This window comes from Panulirus ornatus, chromosome 4 (genome assembly GCF_036320965.1).
Source record: "Panulirus ornatus isolate Po-2019 chromosome 4, ASM3632096v1, whole genome shotgun sequence".
Lineage (NCBI taxonomy): Eukaryota > Metazoa > Arthropoda > Malacostraca > Decapoda > Palinuridae > Panulirus > Panulirus ornatus.
The window spans coordinates 9,113,396-9,138,094 of NC_092227.1; the positions used below are offsets into that span (position 1 = coordinate 9,113,396).

The following is a 24,699-nucleotide window of genomic DNA, read 5'->3' on the forward strand; positions in this document are numbered from 1 at the left end:
ATAGAGTGAATTGGAGCGATGTGGTATACAGGGGTTGACGTGCTGTCAGTGGACTGAATCAAGGTATGTGAAGCGTCTGGGGTAAACCATGGAAAGCTGTGTAGGTATGTATATTTGCGTGTGTGGACGTGTGTATGGGGGGGGGGGGGCCATTTCTTTCGTCTGTTTCCTTGCGCTACCTCGCAAACGCGGGAGACAGCGACAAAGTATAAAAAAAAAAAAAAAAAAAAAAAATATATGATTAAAGAATTTAACAACTTGATTGTTGGTTCCTACGTATATGTTACAAATGAAGTTATCTAAAGACGTGTCAAAATTGCTGATCATTTCAGGATATTCTTTATATAAAAATGTCATATAACATGTCACATACGTCAAGATATTATGAAAGATTTAACCTTAGTTGTATTGTTGGTTCTTTTCCAATTTCGATCACAACTGCTGACAACCGCTGCTTGCTTGCCTCTGTCACTGGTTAACCTTATAAATGATCACATTGTGTGGCTCTTAGCAACTCGAAGAAGTTGTCATTTTTGGTTCTTTTCCTCTCATTCCAAAACTCTGGAATTCTTTATCGTTTCACCTTCTCCTTAACAACTGGGAACTTCTGAAAAAGACACTTTCCCACATTTTCAAAACCTCCTGGATTATTTTTTTTTCCTTCGTCTTTTACATTCACTTTTCGTTTGAATTATGATTCATACTTAAGTGGAGGCTACGTCATGGGAGGAAATAATACGCTTAAACTACCTGAAGTCTGCAATTACTTAGGCATTTAGAGTTTGACCTTTAAAAGCCAAAGCGCATTAAAACATTATTAAAAGCGGTCAGTTGCAAGAAAGTCGGCAGTTACGAAGATAAGTAAATGTTTTTTCGAGAAGTCTATGCCTTTAGGATGCTGGATGTCTCAAGATCTGCTAGTTTTGTATGACTGTTTCATGTATTCAGGCTTCAGTATGATGCTGATATCAGCTGCATCAGGGGCGAAATCCCATCACGATCAACACTGCCGATAGAAACACATTCCTCCGGGCTTGTATGACGTCAGACGCAGCTGGACATCCCCTTTCCCCACTTCCCTGCCCTGCAAACTTCCAGAAATTCGTGGCACTTTAACTTGTCTTTTGTTGAGATACAGATTTCTTTTATCTCGTCCCAAAAGACTCGACTCTTCTTCCCTCCTCTCGCTAACAGGTACATAAGCGTTGACGTTCGCCCATCTCTCGTAGTCTACTTACATTCTATCCACTTCGTTCTTGAACTAACTTCCTCACATGTACATGCCTCTTCCTTTGGTCTTTCTCCTCACGCTAAGGTCAGTCAACTCCCGGACATTTCCAAACCATTCTTCCTCACTTTCCCTCCAGCTTAGCTTCACTCAGAGCCAGAACATCCAGGTTCCTCTGTCCACTCTTATCACCAATCGCTCCCTTCTTCTCATCCCTGCTACATTGTTGTACATCCAGGCTCCCCAGCCTTTGAGCCTTCGAGAAGCACTCCTCTCTTAGCTCCTTCTTTTGTTCCTACTTTTACGAAGTAGAAATACAAGGAGGGAAGGGCTTCCGGACACCCCCTCCTGTTCCCGCCGCCCTCACCTCAACCTTCTCATACGGCACTAAGTCATATCCTCACTTCCTGATCCCGAAATCAACGAACTTGTGATTTAGGGTAAAGAATCGTGTGAGTTAACGTGATGACGAGTGTCAAACGGGAGATCAGAGAGGTGGTTTGTGTTTGTGGATTGAGTTCCAGCGACCCACGTGTGTACGAGGCAGAGAAAGGCAACGACACTGGGCCAGTGTTTGGGAACTCATGCCAGCCACAGTGGTGATGATGGCTCACTGTATTGCAGTCGTCACTCCACCCGATACCCAGGCAGTAGTGCAGTACCTCCCTGGTCACTCCCTGCCTGTCACTTACCATTACTAAAGATCATATAGGAACCGGAAAATGAGACTGCAAAGCAGCAGTGACGAGTTTCCAGCTGTGGAATGACGAAATGCATTACATTTTCCCAGAGAATAAACAAGGTTATACCATCACGACGTGCTGTTGGCGGGTCTCACACTGCACCCTCACCCTCTGATCGTTTGGCAAACAAGTGACGCATGAAACTCCTCATCCAAAACCATAAGTATGGCTAGCAAAAGACGTTGATCCATATCTTTCATTTTAGAATAGTGAATTATACTTGTTGTATATGGCCCCAGGTCCAGCTCCTGGGAATAAGGATGAGGTATGATTGAGGCGGATTTGGTTTAAGATTTGGCCATGAGCGAGGCAACGACTCACACATCCTCTCCTTGGTGTTCTGTGGTGGCTGAAGAGGCATGGGTGGTGGGACGCTCTTGGGTGAAGAAGAAGGGGAGGAGGAGGAGGAAGAATCAGGTACGAGCATGTAGTCAGGCGCTTCGAACTGTTGATGACGGGGATGAAGACGCTGGTGCCATCCACGTCACAAGAGGGTTATGAAGCAAGCGTCTGTGGCTGGCATTAGAATCGAGGGGGTGTTGCATCTGGTGGTCTTCTGTGGGCTGCTGTGTACTTTCGTGTACAGTGTTCTGTGTTGCTGTATGTTGTGCGTGCTGCCTGGTATTGCTGTGTTGTTATGTGTGTGTGTCTGTGTGTGTGCTAATTTTCTGTTGCTCTGTGTTTGCTCTGCCCCACGTGTGTTGCTGTAAACTGCTTTGTATTTCCGGAGTGGGAAAGTCTTATTTGTGTTCTGATCGTCTGTGAGCTGTTTAATTGTTTTCGAAGCGTCAGGTTGTAACAGCAGTGTGCACAGTGCGCACCTTTGTCCTCACAGACCAAAGCACACGATTGTATGTGAAAATTTTACCATATCGTTTTACTTAAGTGCACCCCACACCTTGACACATTTTTCTCTATATGTAATAAACTTGATTATGCTCACATTCCATAGGGAGAGACACACGAGGGAGCCACAATTAACATTTTTCTTCGCAGGAAACAACAAACAGACGTGTGGAAAACAAAAATCTATTCTGAAGGTAAGAAAGACCCAACGTTCCATGCAGTAGTTCCTTTAGGAGACTTTAAATTCAAGTCAAGTTGGCGCAGCATTCTCAGGCCTTTGGCTCAGACCAGACAGCAGAGCCACGAGGATCCACGAGAAACGCGTCCATGTTCGGAGAGAGAGAGAGAGAGAGAGAGAGAGAGAGAGAGAGAGAGAGAGAGAGAGAGAGAGAGAGAGAGAGAGAGAGAGAGAGAGAGTCTACGAATACGCTTGGCGAAGAGTTGCTTTTCGTCACGATTTCAACGAATCGTCATCTCATTTATCTTTATGCAATACGAACTTTCAGGTAACTTAATTTTCCCAAGATGGTCTGAGGAAGAAGCGATTGGCGAGCAGTCATTCATAAAATGCTTTTTTGTCCTCTTTCAGATGCTAGTATGAGTAGCCACCATTCCCCCAATCTCGCATCCCGAGTGTCTGTCCACCTATGATACACTAAACCTGACTTCAGGACCTTTGGTCTTACCCACCACTCCATCCCCCAGCCAACACCAGTCACCAACACCAAACACTCAGCTCCAGCTCCTCTTCCCAGCTCTGTATATCTCACGCGCAACGCCCATAGCCTGGAGATCATCCCTGGCGTCAAAAGCCCTAATTTCTACACCATATTTTCACCTCTCGACATCTCCCCGCTACCCTATAATTTCTCCCCATTATATACATCGTGTCATCAGCATCCCTTCCTTCCTCTCCCCTCGCTGTGAGCTTACTCACATTTTCCTCGGTATGTAATCTGCCTCCTATTCTTAACACACACCCTCCTCAACCCCTTACCCCCGTCACCAAGTGCTCCATACATCTTCCCTCAACCGTACAGCCTCCACAATCTCTTCGTTACCACGAGACAAAAGACGATGATAGCCATACTTACATTCTAACTCAGTCAAACGTACATTCAGACTCTTTTGTGGTCGTGTTTTGCGTCGTGCAAATGACCTTATGCCACGACAGATGATCAGGGATGTAATCAAGACGGAACACTTCGTTCACTGTAAACATGAATAGGGACCAAGGATTAATAATGTCGTTCTTGCAGGTGATTAGAAATACAACTGTAGTTCTTGCAGGTGATTAGAAATACAATTGTAGTTCTTGCAGGTGATTAGAAATACAACTGTAGTTCTTGCAGGTGATTAGAAATACAACTGTAGTTCTAACATTTTATTCCCCCTCTTTTATTTTGCATATCTGGTCTTTGTTATGGCCGTGTAGGGCAGTGCAGTCGTGTCGCAGTGCAGTTGAAGTGAGCGGCACTGCGACCCCTCTGGCCAGGCACTATTAGCCATAAGGGAAGGTAGCGGTACAGCAGCAGTAGCAGCAGCAGCAGCAGTAGTAGTAGTAGCAGCAGGAGTAGCAGCAGGAGGAGGAGTAGGAGTCATCGTCCTCTGTCACGGTACACCCTTGCTAACGGTCCATATGTGCACACAGGTTTCAGCGACCCGTACTGCATGTTGGGCATCCAGCCAGCGGTGCAGGTGGGGCTGCCGGGCTCCCCCAGGGACGTGTACAGTCTCTCCCAAGGCTCACCGCCGCCAGATTCCCCAAGAGCCAGGCAGGTCAGCGTGGTGAGTTAACTCATCGTCATCGTTAAGTCTCCCTGTCTGATCAAATGGATCTTCTCCCTGTCTATCAGATGAGTCACTCCCTTATCTATCGGACAGGATATTCACATTTCTACTACATACAGGGGTGCCATATTTCCTCCCTTATTGTTATGCATAGAGGAATGATTCTTGTGTTTTATCTGTAGGTTGTCCTGTTGTGAATATTTGATGGCAACTTTTGGATTATACGTAACCACTGGTTCTCCACAGTGTGTGTTGTGTGTGTGTGTGTGTGTGTGTGTGTGTGTGTGTGTGTGTGTGTGTGTGTGTATGTGTGTACATCTCCTAAGCAAGAATTCTATAGCATTCATCCTTCAGTGTCCATAAGATATCGGGTGTATCAAATTCCCTTCCTCTTCTCTACGAACACGAAAGTCCCAGAGGATCATGTCCCACTCCTGCCTAAAGTTTAATGTGGAAAAGAATACCACTCAGCAATGTTCGTCCTTTCCCATATATACTTTCTCGTTCAGGGTTTCCGGAGTACTTCCCCATCGTCATATAGGCAAGGCGTATGGCCCGGATGGCATAACCCACCCAATTCTCAAGGGAGTGTTCCCTGAGCGAGTTTCGATACTTGTTCTTCACCTACTTCACCTCTGTTTAGAAAACCCAGACTTTCGTTCCTGGAGGCATCCTTTGGTGTAGCCAGTCCTTCAGAAGGTACGTTACTCTAACCCCTCCAGTCAGTCCTTCCAGCCATTGGTCCCATTGCTTTAACGTCTGCTTGTCTCTGAAGTCTTGGAAACTCTCCTCATTTGTCGTTTTCCCCAAAACACTGAGAATCGCACTCCTTTCTCTGATCACCACCACGGCTGTAATGGTGCAAGATCTACTGATTGTCTGGTCTCTTCTCCTATGTGTCTCGCCTCTGGTCCTCCTCCCTCAGAGATTTCGGTGAATGTTTTGTTGTGCTCCTGAGCATTCAAGCACTTGACATGGTGTGGCATAAACATTCGCTTTCTAATGTCCCTTCCTTTAGCTTTTTTCTGCTTCTCTCTGGTTTACTAATGCCCCGTTTTCTCCCGAGCTGATTTAATGCAGTCGTTGCTGATGGAGCGACTTCTCCCTTCTATCTTATGAACGATGGTGTCCCTCAAGGTTTTGTCCTGTCCCCTAACCTCGTCCGTCTCTCTGTATACGATCTCGATGCATCTTCTATCTCTGTTCACTCTTACGCCGATAGTTCCACTCTCCATATTTCAACTCGCCTCCTCCTCACCTCTTCACTCTGTTACTCGTTCTCTTTCTCCTACTGAACTTATATTTTTCTCTTCATTCTAACCTGTGTAGCATCTCACACTGGAGAAGCACTACCCTGATTGAATCTAATGGTTGAAAAATTTATAATTTGCGTGAGCATCTCTTTATAAATGTTGCTAGATCCCTTTTGTACAGTTTTAAAACACCACAATTTAACGATGAAGTAACACAGATGTATTGGGCATGTCTATTACTTCCGCTGTACCTGGGCAATCCTGCATGATTCTCATCACAAAGTCTGCCTTTTTATCCTTCTTTTAAGCAGGTATTTCTTATTCACATGGGCTTCACTCGCCCCAGTCTAAAGTACTGGTCACAGACCTGAGGTTGTTTTTCCCCCACCTCACTCTTCGGAATCAAAACTTTTCTTCTCTTTAATGTATCAGGTGTCACTTGTCTCCAATTATCTCTCTATCCAGCGTGATGTTTCAGTCCTTTCTTTGTTCTACAGGTACCATTAGAGGTGAAGCCGTTATAAATGTCTCCAGGTGGCGATCAGTTGTGGAGGATGGTGTCAAGTTTCTTATATGTGCGAATGTGTTCGGGGGATAGTGTCAAATGCTTTGCTGAATGTCTATTGCCACTAGAAGTGTGCGGGAGGGGGGCTGTGATTGGTTGAGGTCATTGCGTAGCGTAGTGGTGGAGTGGTTGGTTATGAAGCCATGTCGTGTCGGTGAGAGTGGGGTATTGTGTTTGATTGTGTTGTGGATCATTTTTCACGGTGTTGGGGTACTGAAAATAGAATTAACATGGGGCGGTAGGAAGAAGAGGAGTGTGTTGGTTTGGAGGGCTTATAGGATTATTATGTACGTTGATGGCATGTTAGGAATTCTGTTGTGCATCCACGAGTGATTGAAGATACCTGTAGATGCTTGGACAACAAATGGACCAAAGCGTTTTATGTGAAGTTTAATATCTCGCCAAGGCTAGCGGTTGGAGAATTCTCCGAACTGATTCCATCAGTGGGAGTGAAGGGTTTTTATGCAGTTATTTTTGGATGGATTTTGTGTATATATATATATATATATATATATATATATATATATATATATATATATATATAAAGGATGAATGGAATTTGAATAATCAAGGAAAGGGACGTGATCCATCCCTGATACCAAATAACCCTTACAGAAGAGAGGAACTGATCATACAGAATCGGGTTTGATTCTAAATGGATGTATAAATTTCTTTTTATTGTGCTGAATGTAAATTTTCCTTTTTGATTAACATTTCATTGAATACGGAGAAGTTCTGTTTGATGAATATGAACTCAACCATTTAGCCATAAGACTGCAAAATTTCAGTTTTTTCCATAAATGTTAGTCAAAGATTTCTTAATCATTGAATTACATGAACTTACTCTTCATTGATTTAACTGTAGTTGCTAGAAAATTACATTGAAAGAAGACGAATGTTGGTTTGCATTAGTAAGTTAAACATGGATGACATTACCGTAGAGTTTGTACCAATGCAACGAGTCAGTCTAATGTTGGTGTGCATTAGAGAGTTAAATGTGGATTGCATTACCGTAGAGTGTTTACACGTTCAACGTATCATTAATCTCAGACATGACCCAGATATCAGCGAAAGTATATGTGGTCTTAGAATCACCCTTAACACCCAAGGTTACTGTAGATTTTTACAGTAGTTGAATGTACTAGTTTTCCATAAACGACCCTTAATAACCTAGGCAGTTAATGATCCTAAAGCCCACACAACCAATCAAGCTAAACTGCTCATTTATACCAGAGAAACAAAGATATACCAAAAAAAAAAATCCTCTTGTCTTCAAACTTAACTCGTTCTTAGCAAAGACAAGACTTCCATTTTTCTTTCCCTCGTGAATTTAATGGTGCACAATGTGTCCTCTTCCCCGAGCAGTTCTGGGAACTCTTCTACCCCTGGCGAACAAACAATAGTGCTCAGCATCAGCGACCAACTGAGCTGGAAAACAGTCCATTCTTGTGCAAGTGAAAATAATCTTACAATAAACTGTCTCTCCCGGTCATGAATGTATGTATGCTCGCCTCTCCCACTGGACTTTGTCTGACTCCAGATAAATTGCTATCTGGAATGATATATATATATATATATATATATATATATATATATATATATATATATATATATATATATATATATATATATATATATATATATCTTTCAAGTGGCTGTCAACTTTACTCTTGAAAAGTTGTATGGATTTTTGATTCATGTGTCTTTCGTGTGTCATACTCGTTGCGTATCCTTAAAGTTGGACCGATTTTCCCCGTGTGTGTGTGTGTGTGTGTGTGTGTGTCTATGGGATAGTCTAACCGATTGTGACGTCTTCCGGTTTCCAGGGGTCGAGAAGTTCGATCGAGGCGGACAGCGAGAATGACTTGGACCGGAGCAGCAGCTGCGAGAGCCCCAAGTCCTTCAGTAAGGAGAGTCTACGAAAGCACCACAGGTGAGGCGCTTCCCCCAACCAGTCATATGGTACAAGGAAATATATACACACACTTTAATCCGACTCTTGTGTTTCAGCACCGAGACAGACACTGATCACATACCGAAGCGATTCACTGGTCATATGGTACAGGGAAATATATACACTTAAATCCGACTCTTGTATTTCAGCACCGAGACAGACACTGATCACATACCGAAGCGATTCACTGGTCGTTGACTAAGCGTGTATGTTACATTTAAGGTTGGGTAGATACAGATGAATGTCATCCTTGTTGCCACTGTTTGCAGTAGGCTCTCTGGCATATTACACACACACACACACACACACACACACACACGCACACACACACACACAGCGCTAAAAGAACCAGCGTGTGTGTGTGTGTATATGTGTGTTTGTGTGTGTGTGTGTGGGTGTGTGTGTGTGTGTGTGTGTGTGTGTGTATGTATTCGGTTCGGACAATTCGTTATAATCGCTTCTATTCATTAATCTGATGATTTCAGGATATCTACGTTCTAAATTTATATTGTCATGAAGCAGTTACTCTAACTGGGGAAAAAAAATATATTGTCACTTTCAAACCATGTCATCTAATATCATTTATTTTAATATTTCTCTCATTTTTGGTCGTTTCTTTGTTACTTTAAGTCTCACTCTGTGTTGCTGGGAGGACAGGGAAGTATCAAGACAATAGACTCTGTTCAAATTATTGGAGCATTGATGGCTATGCACGTCCTCACTACAGAGCCATGTTCTCTTTGTCCCACAGTTAATCCCTCCCCACACTAGGCCAGGTTTTCTATGTTTCATATGAAATCTATACAGCTGTCTGCTATTATCCTCGCTGATAGTCACTGATATGTATATAAAAACATTTCTTTTTTCCTTTTTTTTTACTTATTGTGTTTAGTATTTTTCATGTTTTGTTCTCTCTTCCTGTAATTGGTTACGGATCCCTTCATTGTATTTTTAATGTTGAGGCAATATAGAATTGTACTAAGCAAGACTAATATCAGTATTAATCATCATATAAATTCTGTGTATATAGTTACGCGATGACGGATTGATCCTTATCTGACAATTATTGCGTAAGATATCTTATCTTTCTGCTCTTTTGATAGTAGCCTCGTAAAACTCTACGCCCTCACCACAGTACGAAACAAAATGCTACGCCCTCACCACAGTGCGAAACAAAATGCTCGCGGTGTTTGATATTCCCTCAAGTGTCCCTGAAACAGAGGGTCAGTATACTCGTAGATAAATGGAAGAACAGGTCCAAGCACAAAGGAGGCGAGCGTCATGGAAGCTGGGCAAAGCAAGCGCTTATCTCCACTTCAGGGAATAATCAAATATTTTCTCTGTAGGAAACTTGGAAAAAAAAGATACATTGTATTTACATATCTTGTAAGATAAAGATGACTTAGTGGACGGCCAATGGGGGTAGCAATGTGTGTGTGTGTGTGTGTGTGTGTGTGTGTGTGTGTGTGTATGTGGGTGTGTTTGTGGTGTGGTGAAGACAGATGGTTATAGGTTGTGTGGAGTTGGCGTTGTGGATTTAGTAGGTTAAGGTGTGTGGCCACAGGCAGTGTGGTGCAGTCAGTAGGCTATGGGGTGTGTGGTGTGCGTGGAGGTGGTACATTGGTCGTGTCAGTAGCTTAAGAGATGTGTGTCCGTTGTATGAGTAGGTACTGTGGAGTGACGTGATTAATTTGGAGTGGGTCTTCGGAGGTGATATGTACAAGTGGTACCAAGATGAGGAGCACGTCGAGGTGGGAGATGTGGGGAGACGGTGCAATGTGGGTGTTTCGATCTGGTGCGTGATTGTGGGTGTGTGAGGGTGATCTGTGGTAGGTTGAGTGGGGAGAGAGAGAGAGACGTCCCAGCCTCTCCTCCTCCTCCTCCTCACCACTTGTTTATCATTCTCTCCCTCCTTCGCCTCCCCTCCTCCTCCTCCTCCTCCTCCTCCTCCTCCTCCTCCTCCTTCTCTTACCCGTGCCTACGAAATAGATTAATTGAAATCATCTATTGCCTGGTATAGAGACACCATCACGGATCACCACTTGGCAACGATATCAGAGGACGAGGCTATGATAAGACGAGGCTATGATAAGATAAGGGCCTGTGCTAGGCTGACACCTAGTGAGCGCAACAGAAAAGGAAAAGTAGATAATATCTGGACTGTTTCTTGCCACTGAGGATGTTTGATCTCTTCTAAAAATCAGAATCCAGCGAACACTTTTTCCAGGAATGATCCATGCTCCTCTATATTCCAGCTGTGTTGCTTAGGAATAACTCCTCTAGATCCCAGATGTGTTGGATGGGAATACTCCTCTAGAACCCAGCTGTGTTGCTTGGGAATACGCCTCTAGAATCCAGCTGTGTTGGATGGAAATACTCCTCTAGAATCCAGCTGTGTTGGATGGAAATACTCCTCTAGAATCCAAGCTGTGTTGCTTGGGAATACGCCTCTAGAATCCAGCTGTGTTGTATGGGAATACTCCTCTAGAATCCAGCTGTGTTGTATGGGAATACTCCTCTAGATCCCAGCTGTGTTGGATGGAAATACCACTCTAGATCCCAGCTGTGTTGGATGGAAATCGAATGGGTAATTGCTTCTCGTCACCAGTGTGCAAAGTTGTAAATTTATCTCGCGCCCTGATTTCCCGGCGACATGTACGTTACCTTCCACTCTACTAACTTCATTTTCAGCCCGTAATTCCTATTATAGGACAGAGCAAACTCGGGTAATAAGTTTTGTATCGAGAGGGCCCGGAGGAGTTATTGCCTATCACCAGCACTCGAAATTGGTATACACTCCACCGACCTCCCCTTCCTTCAAAAAAGATAGACAGCAAATTATGAAGCCTACACTCTTGGCTAACTTGGTAGAGAGATCCGTGCCAGCCAGTACTAGCTGGCGAAATTCTGATTAGAAGAATAGCCCTTGAAATTATGGCTTCCGTCGTGGAGAAAATTTTGTGTATTCTGATTCCTTAAACAGGTGGAGAGAGAAAGAAAAGAAAAAAAAGAAGAGTTTCAGATTGTTTATGGAACGGTCTACTGCCATTCACCCATCTTGGTAAACAAAAGAAGGTTGTTTATTTTTAGTTATGAGATAACCCTCTGAAGTTATGGATGTATAGATATTTTGTTTTACCCAAAGGCTTTTATAGAACGACATAGTAGGATCTAAGATGCCATAGGAGGATACATCTCAATCTTTTTTTGTACTGATTTTCAGATGGTATTCTCCGAGGGTCATAATATTTTCTCACAGCGTTCCTCTATTTTTTTTTTTAGTCCAGAGGAGTGACTTGCAACTGTGCTCTTCTATGTTCCTCCCTAAAACCCTCTTTTCTGGTAACTAGTAGTTTCTAGTAAATATTCTATGCTTCATGAATGCTGTGCCACTTACAAGGGCACAAGATGACAAAAAAAAACTTTTAAGTGTTTTGTACATAGATATTAGCTCTTGTATCAGTTATGATTTTTTCTGTCTCGTGAAACTTGTGTATATAAATATATACATTTTTCCCCCCCACACACTTGACTGCTCCCAATATTTATTTATTTTTCCTCATGACTTTCATTTGGCATATGACCCTTATCCTTTTTTTTTTTCACTTATTTTTTCCCCCTTTTTTCCCTATTTCTCCTTTAAGACTTCTATTTGTCTCTCCTTAAGCATGGCAAGGTTGAATTTGGATTGTCTTAAGACGCCCGACGCTAAGCTGGACAGTCCAAGGGAAAAGTTAAAGAAGCGACCCAGGTAAGGTCAGCGGTGATTCCCATTAGCCCCGCCATATATTAAAAAAAAAAACACCCACCACCCTCCCCTCTCTCTCCCTCCACACACACACACACGCAGGTGGGGCCCAGCCACCTCTCACGTCACATAAGCCACTCCTCCTTCTCCTCCTCCTCCTCCTCTCTCCCTCGCTAGATTCATCCTACATGTAACCACGTCACGGATTCTTTTGCCGCGTAGGTCACAGTCACAAGCGTTACGTCAGGGGTCAGTCACGCGCCACACTTTCGTTTACGATGTGTTGATCACGTTACACACTCGGTGCGTGATGTAAGCTCATGTCGCAGTCGCTACGTTTTGTTGATTACGTTACAGTGGCTTCGCTCTATAGATCATGTTACGGTCGCTACGTTGTAGAGGTCATGTTAGAGTCGCTACGTTATAGAGATCATGTAACAGGTAACAACAGAGCCTTGTCGTAAAGGTCACGTCCCAGAGAAAACATGAAAGGTCATGACGTAAACGTAACAACTCGAAGGTCATGTTCGCAAGGACAACGCCACAGTTCATGTTTACACGCAAAGTCGAGATGAGAAAGTCATGTCACAGATAGATGTTACGGTATGGCGTCACGCTGCAGAGATTACAGGATGTCTTAGTTAGAGATCTCGTCGCAAAAATCATATGATGATAAAGATCCCTTTAACAAAGGTCATGTTAACTATACCACAACACAGACGCTGCGTTGAACTAGAGGAGGTCATGTCTCAGGTCATGTCTCAGAGGTCATGTCTCAGGTCATGTCTCCGAGCTCATGTTACACAGGTTTCATCCCACACAATCGACGTTACGTCTGAAACGTCACGTCACAGATGTCTTTCAGGGTGTAACGCTGGATGTGTCACACCACACATGTAACATAGCCCCACGCCAGGATATAGCTAAGGTATCTATGTCTCTTGCTATAAGGGTTATTATGACTGGCGGTGCACAGTACATACATCATACCCCGTATGTTAGACTATACAAATTTCCTCTCTCGTACCATATGGCTTCCGGGTCACATAACAAGGTCATCATCATAGAGGTCATTTTGCCCTACAAAAGCAGAAGTCCATCCTCGTTATGGACAGATTAGTGATTACACACACACACACACACACACACACACACAACAAGGTATAATGGTTAGTGTTACTGACCAAAGAAGTGAGCATGGACCAGTCCGGGGTCAGGGCTATATGGGTTCGAATCCTCAGCCCACATCCAACCCTAGTGTTCATCCCTTTCCCAAAGTTGGTCGATAAATGTGGTGTGTGTGTGTGTGTCTGTGTCTGTGTCGGTCTGTGTCTGTATGTGTGTGTGTCTGTGTGTGTGTGTGTGTGTGTGTGTGTGTGTGTGTATTCGGTTCGGACAATTCGTTATAATCGCTTCTATTCATTAATCTGATGATTTCAGGATATCTACGTTCTAAATTTATATTGTCATGAAGCAGTTACTCTAACTGGGGAAAAAAAATATATTGTCACTTTCAAACCATGTCATCTAATATCATTTATTTTAATATTTCTCTCATTTTTGGTCGTTTCTTTGTTACTTTAAGTCTCACTCTGTGTTGCTGGGAGGACAGGGAAGTATCAAGACAATAGACTCTGTTCAAATTATTGGAGCATTGATGGCTATGCACGTCCTCACTACAGAGCCATGTTCTCTTTGTCCCACAGTTAATCCCTCCCCACACTAGGCCAGGTTTTCTATGTTTCATATGAAATCTATACAGCTGTCTGCTATTATCCTCGCTGATAGTCACTGATATGTATATAAAAACATTTCTTTTTTCCTTTTTTTTTACTTATTGTGTTTAGTATTTTTCATGTTTTGTTCTCTCTTCCTGTAATTGGTTACGGATCCCTTCATTGTATTTTTAATGTTGAGGCAATATAGAATTGCACTAAGCAAGACTAATATCAGTATTAATCATCATATAAATTCTGTGTATATAGTTACGCGATGACGGATTGATCCTCATCTGACAATTATTGCGTAAGATATCTTATCTTTCTGCTCTTTTGATAGTAGCCTCGTAAAACTCTACGCCCTCACCACAGTACGAAACAAAATGCTACGCCCTCACCACAGTGCGAAACAAAATGCTCGCGGTGTTTGATATTCCCTCAAGTGTCCCTGAAACAGAGTCAATATACTCGTAGATAAATGGAAGAACAGGTCCAAGCACGAAGGAGGCGAGCGTCATGGAAGCTGGGCAAAGCAAGCGCTTATCTCCACTTCAGGGAATAATCAAATATTTTCTCTGTAGGAAACTTGGAAAAAAAAGATACATTGTATTTACATATCTTGTAAGATAAAGATGACTTAGTGGACGGCCAATGGGGGTAGCAATGTGTGTGTGTGTGTGTGTGTGTGTGTGTGTGTGTGTGTGTATGTGGGTGTGTTTGTGGTGTGGTGAAGACAGATGGTTATAGGTTGTGTGGAGTTGGCGTTGTGGATTTAGTAGGTTAAGGTGTGTGGCCACAGGCAGTGTGGTGCAGTCAGTAGGCTATGGGGTGTGTGGTGTGCGTGGAGGTGGTACATTGGTCGTGTCAGTAGCTTAAGAGATGTGTGTCCGTTGTATGAGTAGGTACTGTGGAGTGACGTGATTAAGTTGGAGTGGGGTCTTTGGAGGTGATATGTACAAGTGGTACCAAGATGAGGAGCACGTCGAGGTGGGAGATGTGTGGAGACGGTGCAATGTGGGTGTTTCGATCTGGTGCGTGATTGTGGGTGTGTGAGGGTGATCTGTGGTAGGTTGGGTGGGGAGAAAGAGAGAGACGTCCCAGCCTCTCCTCCTCACCACTTGTTTATCATTCTCTCCCTCCTTCGCCTCCCCTCCTCCTCCTCCTCCTCCTCCTCCTCCTCCTCCTCCTCCTCCTCCTCCTTCTCTTACCCGTGCCTACGAAATAGATTAATTGAAATCATCTATTGCTTGGTATAGAGACACCATCACGGATCACCACTTGGCAACGATATCAGAGGACGAGGCTATGATAAGACGAGGCTATGATAAGATAAGGGCCTGTGCTAGGCTGACACCAAGTGAGCGCAACAGAAAAGGAAAAGTAGATAATATCTGGACTGTTTCTTGCCACTGAGGATGTTTGATCTCTTCTAAAAATCAGAATCCAGCGAACACTTTTTCCAGGAATGATCCATGCTCCTCTATATTCCAGCTGTGTTGCTTAGGAATAACTCCTCTAGATCCCAGATGTGTTGGATGGGAATACTCCTCTAGAACCCAGCTGTGTTGCTTGGGAATACGCCTCTAGAATCCAGCTGTGTTGGATGGAAATACTCCTCTAGAATCCAGCTGTGTTGGATGGAAATACTCCTCTAGAATCCAAGCTGTGTTGCTTGGAAATACTCCTCTAGAATCCAGCTGTGTTGTATGGGAATACTCCTCTAGATCCCAGCTGTGTTGGATGGAAATACCACTCTAGATCCCAGCTGTGTTGGATGGAAATCGAATGGGTAATTGCTTCTCGTCACCAGTGTGCAAAGTTGTAAATTTATCTCGCGCCCTGATTTCCCGGCGACATGTACGTTACCTTCCACTCTACTAACTTCATTTTCAGCCCGTAATTCCTATTATAGGACAGAGCAAACTCGGGTAATAAGTTTTGTATCGAGAGGGCCCGGAGGAGTTATTGCCTATCACCAGCACTCGAAATTGGTATACACTCCATCGACCTCCCCTTCCTTCAAAAAAGATAGACAGCAAATTATGAAGCCTACACTCTTGGCTAACTTGGTAGAGAGATCCGTGCCAGCCAGTACTAGCTGGCGAAATTCTGATTAGAAGAATAGCCCTTGAAATTATGGCTTCCGTCGTGGAGAAAATTTTGTGTATTCTGATTCCTTAAACAGGTGGAGAGAGAAAGAAAAGAAAAAAAAGAAGAGTTTCAGATCGTTTATGGAACGGTCTACTGCCATTCACCCATCTTGGTAAACAAAAGAAGGTTGTTTATTTTTAGTTATGAGATAACCCTCTGAAGTTATGGATGTATAGATATTTTGTTTTACCCAAAGGCTTTTATAGAACGACATAGTAGGATCTAAGATGCCATAGGAGGATACATCTCAATCTTTTTTTGTACTGATTTTCAGATGGTATTCTCCGAGGGTCATAATATTTTCTCACATCGTTCCTCTATTTTTTTTTTTAGTCCAGAGGAGTGACTTGCAACTGTGCTCTTCTATGTTCCTCCCTAAAACCCTCTTTTCTGGTAACTAGTAGTTTCTAGTAAATATTCTATGCTTCATGAATGCTGTGCCACTTACAAGGGCACAAGATGACAAAAAAAAAACTTTTAAGTGTTTTGTACATAGATATTAGCTCTTGTATCAGTTATGATTTTTTCTGTCTCGTGAAACTTGTGTATATAAATATATACATTTTTCCCCCCCACACACTTGACTGCTCCCAATATTTATTTATTTTTCCTCATGACTTTCATTTGGCATATGACCCTTATCCTTTTTTTTTTTCACTTATTTTTTCCCCCTTTTTTCCCTATTTCTCCTTTAAGACTTCTATTTGTCTCTCCTTAAGCATGGCAAGGTTGAATTTGGATTGTCTTAAGACGCCCGACGCTAAGCTGGACAGTCCAAGGGAAAAGTTAAAGAAGCGACCCAGGTAAGGTCAGCGGTGATTCCCATTAGCCCCGCCATATATTAAAAAAAAAAACACCCACCACCCTCCCCTCTCTCTCCCTCCACACACACACACACGCAGGTGGGGCCCAGCCGCCTCTCACGTCACATAAGCCACTCCTCCTTCTCCTCCTCCTCCTCTCTCACTCGCTAGATTCATCCTACATGTAACCACGTCACGGATTCTTTTGCCACGTAGGTCACAGTCACAAGCGTTACGTCAGGGGTCAGTCACGCGCCACACTTTCGTTTACGATGTGTTGATCACGTTACACACTCGGTGCGTGATGTAAGCTCATGTCGCAGTCGCTACGTTTTGTTGTTTACGTTACAGTGGCTTCGCTCTATAGATCATGTTACGGTCGCTACGTTGTAGAGGTCATGTTATATTCGCTACGTTATAGAGATCATGTAACAGGTAACAACAGAGCCTTGTCGTACAGGTCACGTCCCAGAGAAAACATGAAAGGTCATGACGTAAACGTAACAACTCGAAGGTCCTGTTCGCAGGGACAACGCCACAGTTCATGTTTACACGCAAAGTCAAGACGAGAAAGTCATGTCACAGATAGATGTTACGGTATGGCGTCACGCTGCAGAGATTACAGGATGTCTTAGTTCGAGATCTCGTCGCAAAAATCATATGATGATAAAGATCCCTTTAACAAAGGTCATGTTAACTATACCACAACACAGACGCTGCGTTGAACTAGAGGAGGTCATGTCTCAGGTCATGTCTCAGAGGTCATGTTGCACAGGTTTCATCCCACACAACCGACGTTACGTCTGAAACGTCACGTCACAGATGTCTTGCAGGGTGTAACGCTGGATGTGTCACACCACCACACATGTAACATAGCCCAACGCCAGGTATATATATAGCTAAGGTATCTATGTCTCTTGCTATAAGGGTTATTATGACTGGCGGTGCACAGTACATACATCATACCCCGTATGTTAGACTACACACATTTCCTCTCTCGTACCATATGGCTTTACGGGTCACATAACAAGGTCATCATCATAGAGGTCATTTTGCCCTACAAAAGCAGAAGTCCATCCTCGTTATGGACAGATTAGTGATTACACACACACACACACACACACACACACACACACACACACAACAAGGTGTAATGGTTAGTGTTACTGACCAAAGAAGTAAGCATGGACCAGTCCGGGGTCAGGGCTATATGGGTTCGAGTCCTCAGCCCACATCCAACCCTAGTGTTCATCCCTTTCCCAAAGTTGGTCGATAAATGTGGTGTGTGTGTGTGTGTCTGTGTCTGTGTCGGTCTGTGTCTGTATGTGTGTGTGTGTGTGTGTGTGTGTGTGTGTGTGTGTGTGTGTGTGTGTACGCATGAAAACAAAATACATATTACATATATACGAAGTTAAGAGACGGAGGCAACACGAGTGTAAACCTCCCTTCTCCTTCTCCTCCTCACACACACATAGTATTCACAAACAGAAATCGCGCGCGAATTCCGAGCATAAACACAACGGGCGGGTGCACAAACCAACACTTTACATTATTACGAACCATATGCAAATTGCATCGTCTCATGGCGTGCCTCACCCACCATTCAACCCGAGCTGCCTGACAGAGTGATGTGAAGATAGAGCAACAGTGGCCAGTGATTAGCCTAACCTAATCTCTAACCTTCACTTCACAATCAACCTCAGTGAGTCACTACACAACCCAAGAAATCCAGGCCATCGCTCACATTAACTTAAATCTCACTCTTAACCTTACCCTTAACCTCACCCCTCAACCTTACCTTTAACCTCACCCCTCTACCATACCCTTAACCTCACCCTTAACTTAAATCTCACCCTTAACCTTACCCTTAACTTCACCCCCTAACCTTACCCTTAACCTCACCCCCTAACCTTACCCTTAACTTCACCCCCTAACCTTACCCTTAACCTCACCCCCTAACCTTACCCTTAACTTCACCCCCTAACCTTACCCTTAACCTCACCCCCTAACCTTACCTTTAACCTCACCCCTCAACCTTACCTTTAACCTCACCCCCTAACCTTACCTTTAACCTCACCCTCAACCTTACCTTTAACCTCACCCCCTAACCTTACCTTTAACCTCACCCTCAACCTTACCTTTAACCTCACCCCCTAACCTTACCCTTAACCTCACCCCTCAACCTTACCCTTCACCTCACCCTCAAGCCAGTCAGGACGCCCGGCACCTTGTCTCCCAGCCTGCAGGTAGAGGTTGATTGACGCCGAGGTTGACATAGGGTTCAGGTGAGGTTGAAGGTTAGATGAGGGTAATACCTCCTCGGCCTTGTACCCCCTCATTCCCTCACACATCATATCCTCTGGGGCAAACTTGTGAGGGTGTCGTGCGAGATGCCAGTAGCACATCGTCCCCTTAATCTTCGTAGCCTAGCAGATGACCACAGAGGTAAACAATGTGTGAACTTGGCTTCGCCGGAACGTTTTTTATCCACTGATAATCGATCCAGATGAAGGCTTTATCTTCGATTCATTTTACCTCCATGTGTTCGTTAACTATATACGTTTCGCTGTCGTAAAGGGGGCTTTGTTGGTGTCGTATGTGCGGAAAACGAGCAATCCTACTGGGGAGGGGAAGGTCTTCTTCCTAGGCAAAGACCTCTTGGCTTTGACACCTTATACTTCCTCTCTCTCTCTCTCGCGCGCGCGGGGGGCCGGCCCTTGGCGCGCGCCCTGACACGGATATGGTTACAGAGGGTAGTGGGAGAGTACCTTCTGTACCTCACAGAGTTACAGAGAGGATTCCTCCGGGCGTGAACCAACAAGGGTGTTGGAACCCCTTTATTCACACAGCACGATCCTTTAAAATCAGCCCCTTTGAAATTGAGGAGTAATAATGCTGTTTTTAAAGGGATTGGGTTTGGAGATTTACGTCGAACCTAACCGTGTTATGGTCACATGTACTTATACACTGGCCAGCACAAGTATGAGACGCTAAGAACTCCTGAGATGCAAAACCTAGATCAAGTATCGTAGTGGAGGTGAGGTACACAATAACTTCAGATGATTTTCAAGTTGAAAGACATGAAGAGTGAGCTGTTAAGTCGATATTGCTTTGATCTTCACGTAAGACTGCTTCATGAGTCTGTCAGACTGTGACCACAATATCTCGCAAAATCAGTCAAGAGGATTTGAATGAAATTGTCAAAATTTTCTCAGGCATTTTGGAAAGAAGATTTGATTAGCTTCTGATGCCCGTAGATCACACAGGTTAAGTACTGTATAGATAGAAAGAAAAAAACTAGTCCATGACTCCTCCGCGTTCGAATCCCCAAAAGCCCCCATCAGGAAATTGAATCCAATGACATCAACTCATCTATAACTCATCTCTCGTCCGTTCTGCATTGGTGACGTCTGTCTTCAGTACCCATCAGCATGAACACATTTCCTATGAAAAAGAAATAGTTTTTTCAGTATAATGTCACATTTTAATTTCTTTTCCTTCCTTCCTTCCTTCCGTGGTGGTGTTGTGACGTGGGTCGTCTGGCCCCGCCTTCCCCTTCCCCCAAATTTCCCCACCCCTCTCCACCTCGCACCGCCGGTACAGTAGCGCTCTAGCGTAGCTTGCACAGGTAGGTGATGGATGCAGTAGGTAGGCTCGGCAACGCTTCTCACCACCTCACGCTCATGTTGCACACACACGTCGTCTTCTTCTTCTTCTTCCCCTCCTCCTCCTCCTCTCCTCCTCACCGCCGCCACCTTTCTCCACCCACAAGCTGAGGCTAGTGTTCTCAGCGTACGGTGCTGGCTGGTGTTCATGTGTCCCCACATACACGTCCCCATGTCTCCCCCACAGGCTGAGTCCAGTGATCTCAGCGTACGGTGCTGGCTGTTGTCATGTGTCCCCACATACACGTGCCCATGTCCCCACCCTTAGTTAAGGCCAGAGTACTCAGCGTACGGCGCTAGCTGGTGTCATGTGTCCCCCAGCTGGTGTCATGTGTCCCCCAGCTGGTGTCATGTGTCCCCCAGCTGGTGTCGTGTGTCCTGTGGGAGGGGATCATCAACAGCAACAAGTGGTGTGAGTGTGTGTGTCTCCAGCACAAAGAGAGAGACACTCACACACCACACACACCAAGCAAGACAGTGTTGTATCTGCATTCCGACGATTTCACTGCATTAGTCTCCCCTCCACAGTCTACACACACACTCTCACACTCTCATCTCAGATGTTTATTCCCGTTTTTTGTTTTATTAATTCAACGGTGTTTACTGGTAATTAATACTTGGTTGCAATAGTTAATACTTGAATTTATGATGATTTTCCCGACAAGATTAGGGTGAGAATGATTTATGAAGTGGGATTTCAAACTTCTATAAGAATTTTGCTTTTCCAGCAGCTACTCATCCCGTTTTTTATTTGTTTTGATAATTCATCGGTGTCAGTGACGTTTACAAATAATTAGTACTCGAAATGATTATAATCTTCCCACAAGTTAAAGGCTGAGATAATTCAAGAAGCATAATACTAATTTCTAGTATGATGTCTTCTTTTTTTTTTCATCTTTCACACTTGAAATTATTTGTCCAAGTTTTTAAAGCATGTCCCTCATGATAAAAAAAAAGAAAAAAGAAACTTGTTTTGAAATACCTTGACACATTGAGTCAACTAAATACAGGTTTGAAATATCTTGAGACTCACTGAGTCAACTAAATACAGGTTTGAAATATCTTGAGACTCACTGAGTCAACTAAATACAGGTTGAAATATCTTGAGACTCACTGAGTCAACTAAATATAGGGAAATCAAATCGAGTTTCTCTTTTGGTAAAGTGAGTTGCATGATCCAGGTGATGTTCTCAGACACAGAGAGCAAGGGTGTATCTAAGCTACCATGCTATAGTTCAATCCACCCATCTTCGTTTTTTCTTTTCCTATTGCGTTTACTCGCTTGTTTTTAGTTTGAATATGGATATACCATCATTACACACATCATTGTACAGGAAAATCCTTAAATATGTAGCCAGACTTAATCAAATATAACCAAATACTCCTTAATTAACCTATGTTAGATTAATTTTGTGTCTTTGGTTTCCAAAATAATTCTTAAGATGTGACTGACTGTGTGTTCTTGTTCAGCAACGAGCAGTTGTACCATTCATCCTTGTACGTATTACGTGAGAGCAGTGTGTGAAAAATTGTTAACTTAAATTGGAAGGAAACGTATTTTGCTGCTCATTTTTTATAAAAACTGAGCACATGAATGAGTGACCACATATAATCTATCTTTTTATCTGTCTGTTCCCCTAACCACATCATGTGCCCTGATCCGGCCCACTGACAACACGTCGTCCCTTGTATACCACATTGCTCAAATTTCTTCTATCCCATGCAGGCTTCTCACTTCCCTGCATGTCCAGACCTCAATAACTCAAACCTACTTTCATGCCATCTTCCCCTCTCCATCTCGTCTTCCCGTTCCCTCACGTTCCAACTTCCCCTGACACGAACATCCTCTTCATCAGATTCTCTTCACTCATCATCTCCATATGTCCAAACCACTTCTCCGTTCAGCTCCCTAAATCTTCCTCAGTCTACGACCACACCTCTCTCCTCACACCACTAATTGTACTCAAGCATTTCATTTCCGTACTTCCATCAGTCATAACCAACCGTGTTCTCACTGACAGTGACTTCGACTATTCCCAAATACTCCTCAATACACTCAGCACCTATTCCCTCCCCTTATCCACCTTATGGTTCATTTCAGCTTCCATTTTTCCATTCGCTGTCATGTCCAATTTCAGGTATGTTGAACACTCCACTCACCCCAGGTTCTCTCCATTTATACGCAAGCTCAAATAACATGCCCTTCTCCCCTCGCCCACCTCCAGCTAAACCTCTTACCCTTGCTTTCATTTTCCCCAAGACTCAGACACAAGCTTCTCCATTTCCTCATTCGAGTTTGCGCATCAGAGCCGTGTCATCTACAAACAGCAACTGAAAAACCTCCAAGACCCCTACTTCCCGCCATACTGTAGACCCAACCTTCTCTCAATGACCTTTGCATTTACCCCCCTCCCCCTCACCAACTCATCCATAAAGAGATTAGATAGCCATGGAGACATCATACACCCTTGTGGTAATCCCACCTTCATTTCGAACCACTCACTCTCTTCTCTTCTTATTAGCACACATGCTTTATTCTCTCGATGAAAACTCCTCACTACCTCTTGTAGCTTCTCCCCACCATGTAGTCTGAAAACCATCTACAAGGCATCTCTGTCAACCCTATCATACATTTTCTCCAGAACGATAAATGCCACATAAGATCCCTCTCTTCCCCTAAGTATTTGTTCAACAGATTCTTCACTGCAAACATTTGGTCCACACATATTTTACTAATCGTGAGGTTACATTGATCCTTATTTTGATGTGCTGTGCTCGCCACCCACTTTAACCAACAAGCCATCAACACTGTCACCCACTTTCTCAACAAAGTCGACTGCAATCCCATCCACTCCACCTGCCTCGTCACTCTTCATCTTACGCAAGGTTTAATCATCTCATATATATATATATATATATATATATATATGCTTGTATGTGTATGTATGTGTAGAAACAACTGTACCTTCATCTGTTTGTCAGTGTATTGTTTTCTTTTCTTTCTACACATACGAGTTTGCAGAGAAATCTCCCTATTTCTTCCCCTAACTTGATGCATCAAAGCCCACAGCATCATTATCGATGGCACATAAACATGCCACTTACCTTAAGGAGGTAGGAGGCAAACCCTCTTCATCATAAGGACAAGGTGTGGCCACTTGCCCTAGCTAGTGAGGTGTGAGGAGCGAGCCGAGACGACGCCCTTTTATGGCCAGTCAGTAGATCCGGCGAGTAGGTAGATGCCAGTAGATGTTTGTTTTTGAAAGTCGGTAGAAGTTGCGCATTAGACGCTCGTAGAAGGTTGTTCTGCGCAGTCTGACCCATACGCTTCACCAGCTGGTGTGTTGTCACTGTGTCATACTAAACTCGGATGTTGGTTGATAAGGTGTCTTGCTTGTGTTGGCATCGTAATCAAGAGTTGAAATTGTAAAATGATAAAACGAACGATGTGTTTTTTTTTATTCATTTATTTTTGGTTATAAACTCATTATCTTAAAGATGGTTTGGTTTAGAATAAGACAGATGCTGTTTTCTAACAGCTTCTTGGTTATGCCTAATGATTTCTAGATGGTTTCAGTAAAGCCCCAGCCACATACCTCTTTAGTAAGGTAATCCCCTTCACTCTTCTTTAGTAAAGTGATCCTTCGCTCGTCTTTAATAAAGTGATCCTTCACACGTCTTTAGTAATCTCCTTCACTCGTCTTTAGTAAAGTAATCTCCTTCACTCGTCTTCAGTAAAGTGATCTACCCCTCGTCTTTAGTAAAGTGATCTTCCACTCGTCTTTAGTAAAGTAATCTCCTTCACTCGTCTTTAGTAGAGTGATCTTCCACTCGTCTTTAGTAAAGTAATCTCCCTCACTCGTCTTTAGTAAAGTGATCTCCCTCACTCGTCTTTAGTAAAGTGATCTCCCTCACTCGTCTTTAGTAAAGTGATCTTCCACTCGTCTTTAGTAATAAAGTAATCTCCTTCACTCGTCTTTAGTAAAGTAATCTCCTTCACTCGTCTTCAGTAAAGTGATCTTCCACTCGTCTTTAGTAAAGTAATCTCCTTCACTCGTCTTTAGTAAAGTGATCTCCCTCACACGTCTTTAGTAAAGTGATCTTCCACTCGTCTTTAGTAATAAAGTAATCCTTCACGAGAAGTTTTATTCGTAATACTCAGCATATTTGAGAGTCTTGGTTTACCCTACAGTTACCAACGTAAGACTGTAACGTGAATGATAGACTAGGCTCT

The 24,699-nt window shown here is 43.5% G+C and overlaps 1 protein-coding gene across 5 annotated transcripts in view; it reads left to right on the plus strand.

Moving 5' to 3' along the window:
• The window catches only part of LOC139765626 (BAI1-associated protein 3-like), a 463,094-nt gene that overhangs the window by 299,368 nt on the left and 139,027 nt on the right, over window positions 1–24,699 (plus strand). For all 5 annotated transcript variants that reach the window (XR_011716708.1, XM_071693318.1, XM_071693310.1 and 2 more), the window contains 2 exons: window positions 4,469–4,605; window positions 8,253–8,359. Coding sequence is in view for 4 of the 5 variants with exons in the window: in XM_071693318.1 (XP_071549419.1) it covers window positions 4,469–4,605; window positions 8,253–8,359 (244 nt within the window). In the remaining variant the exon portion in view is untranslated. The remainder of the gene's footprint in view (window positions 1–4,468; window positions 4,606–8,252; window positions 8,360–24,699) is intronic.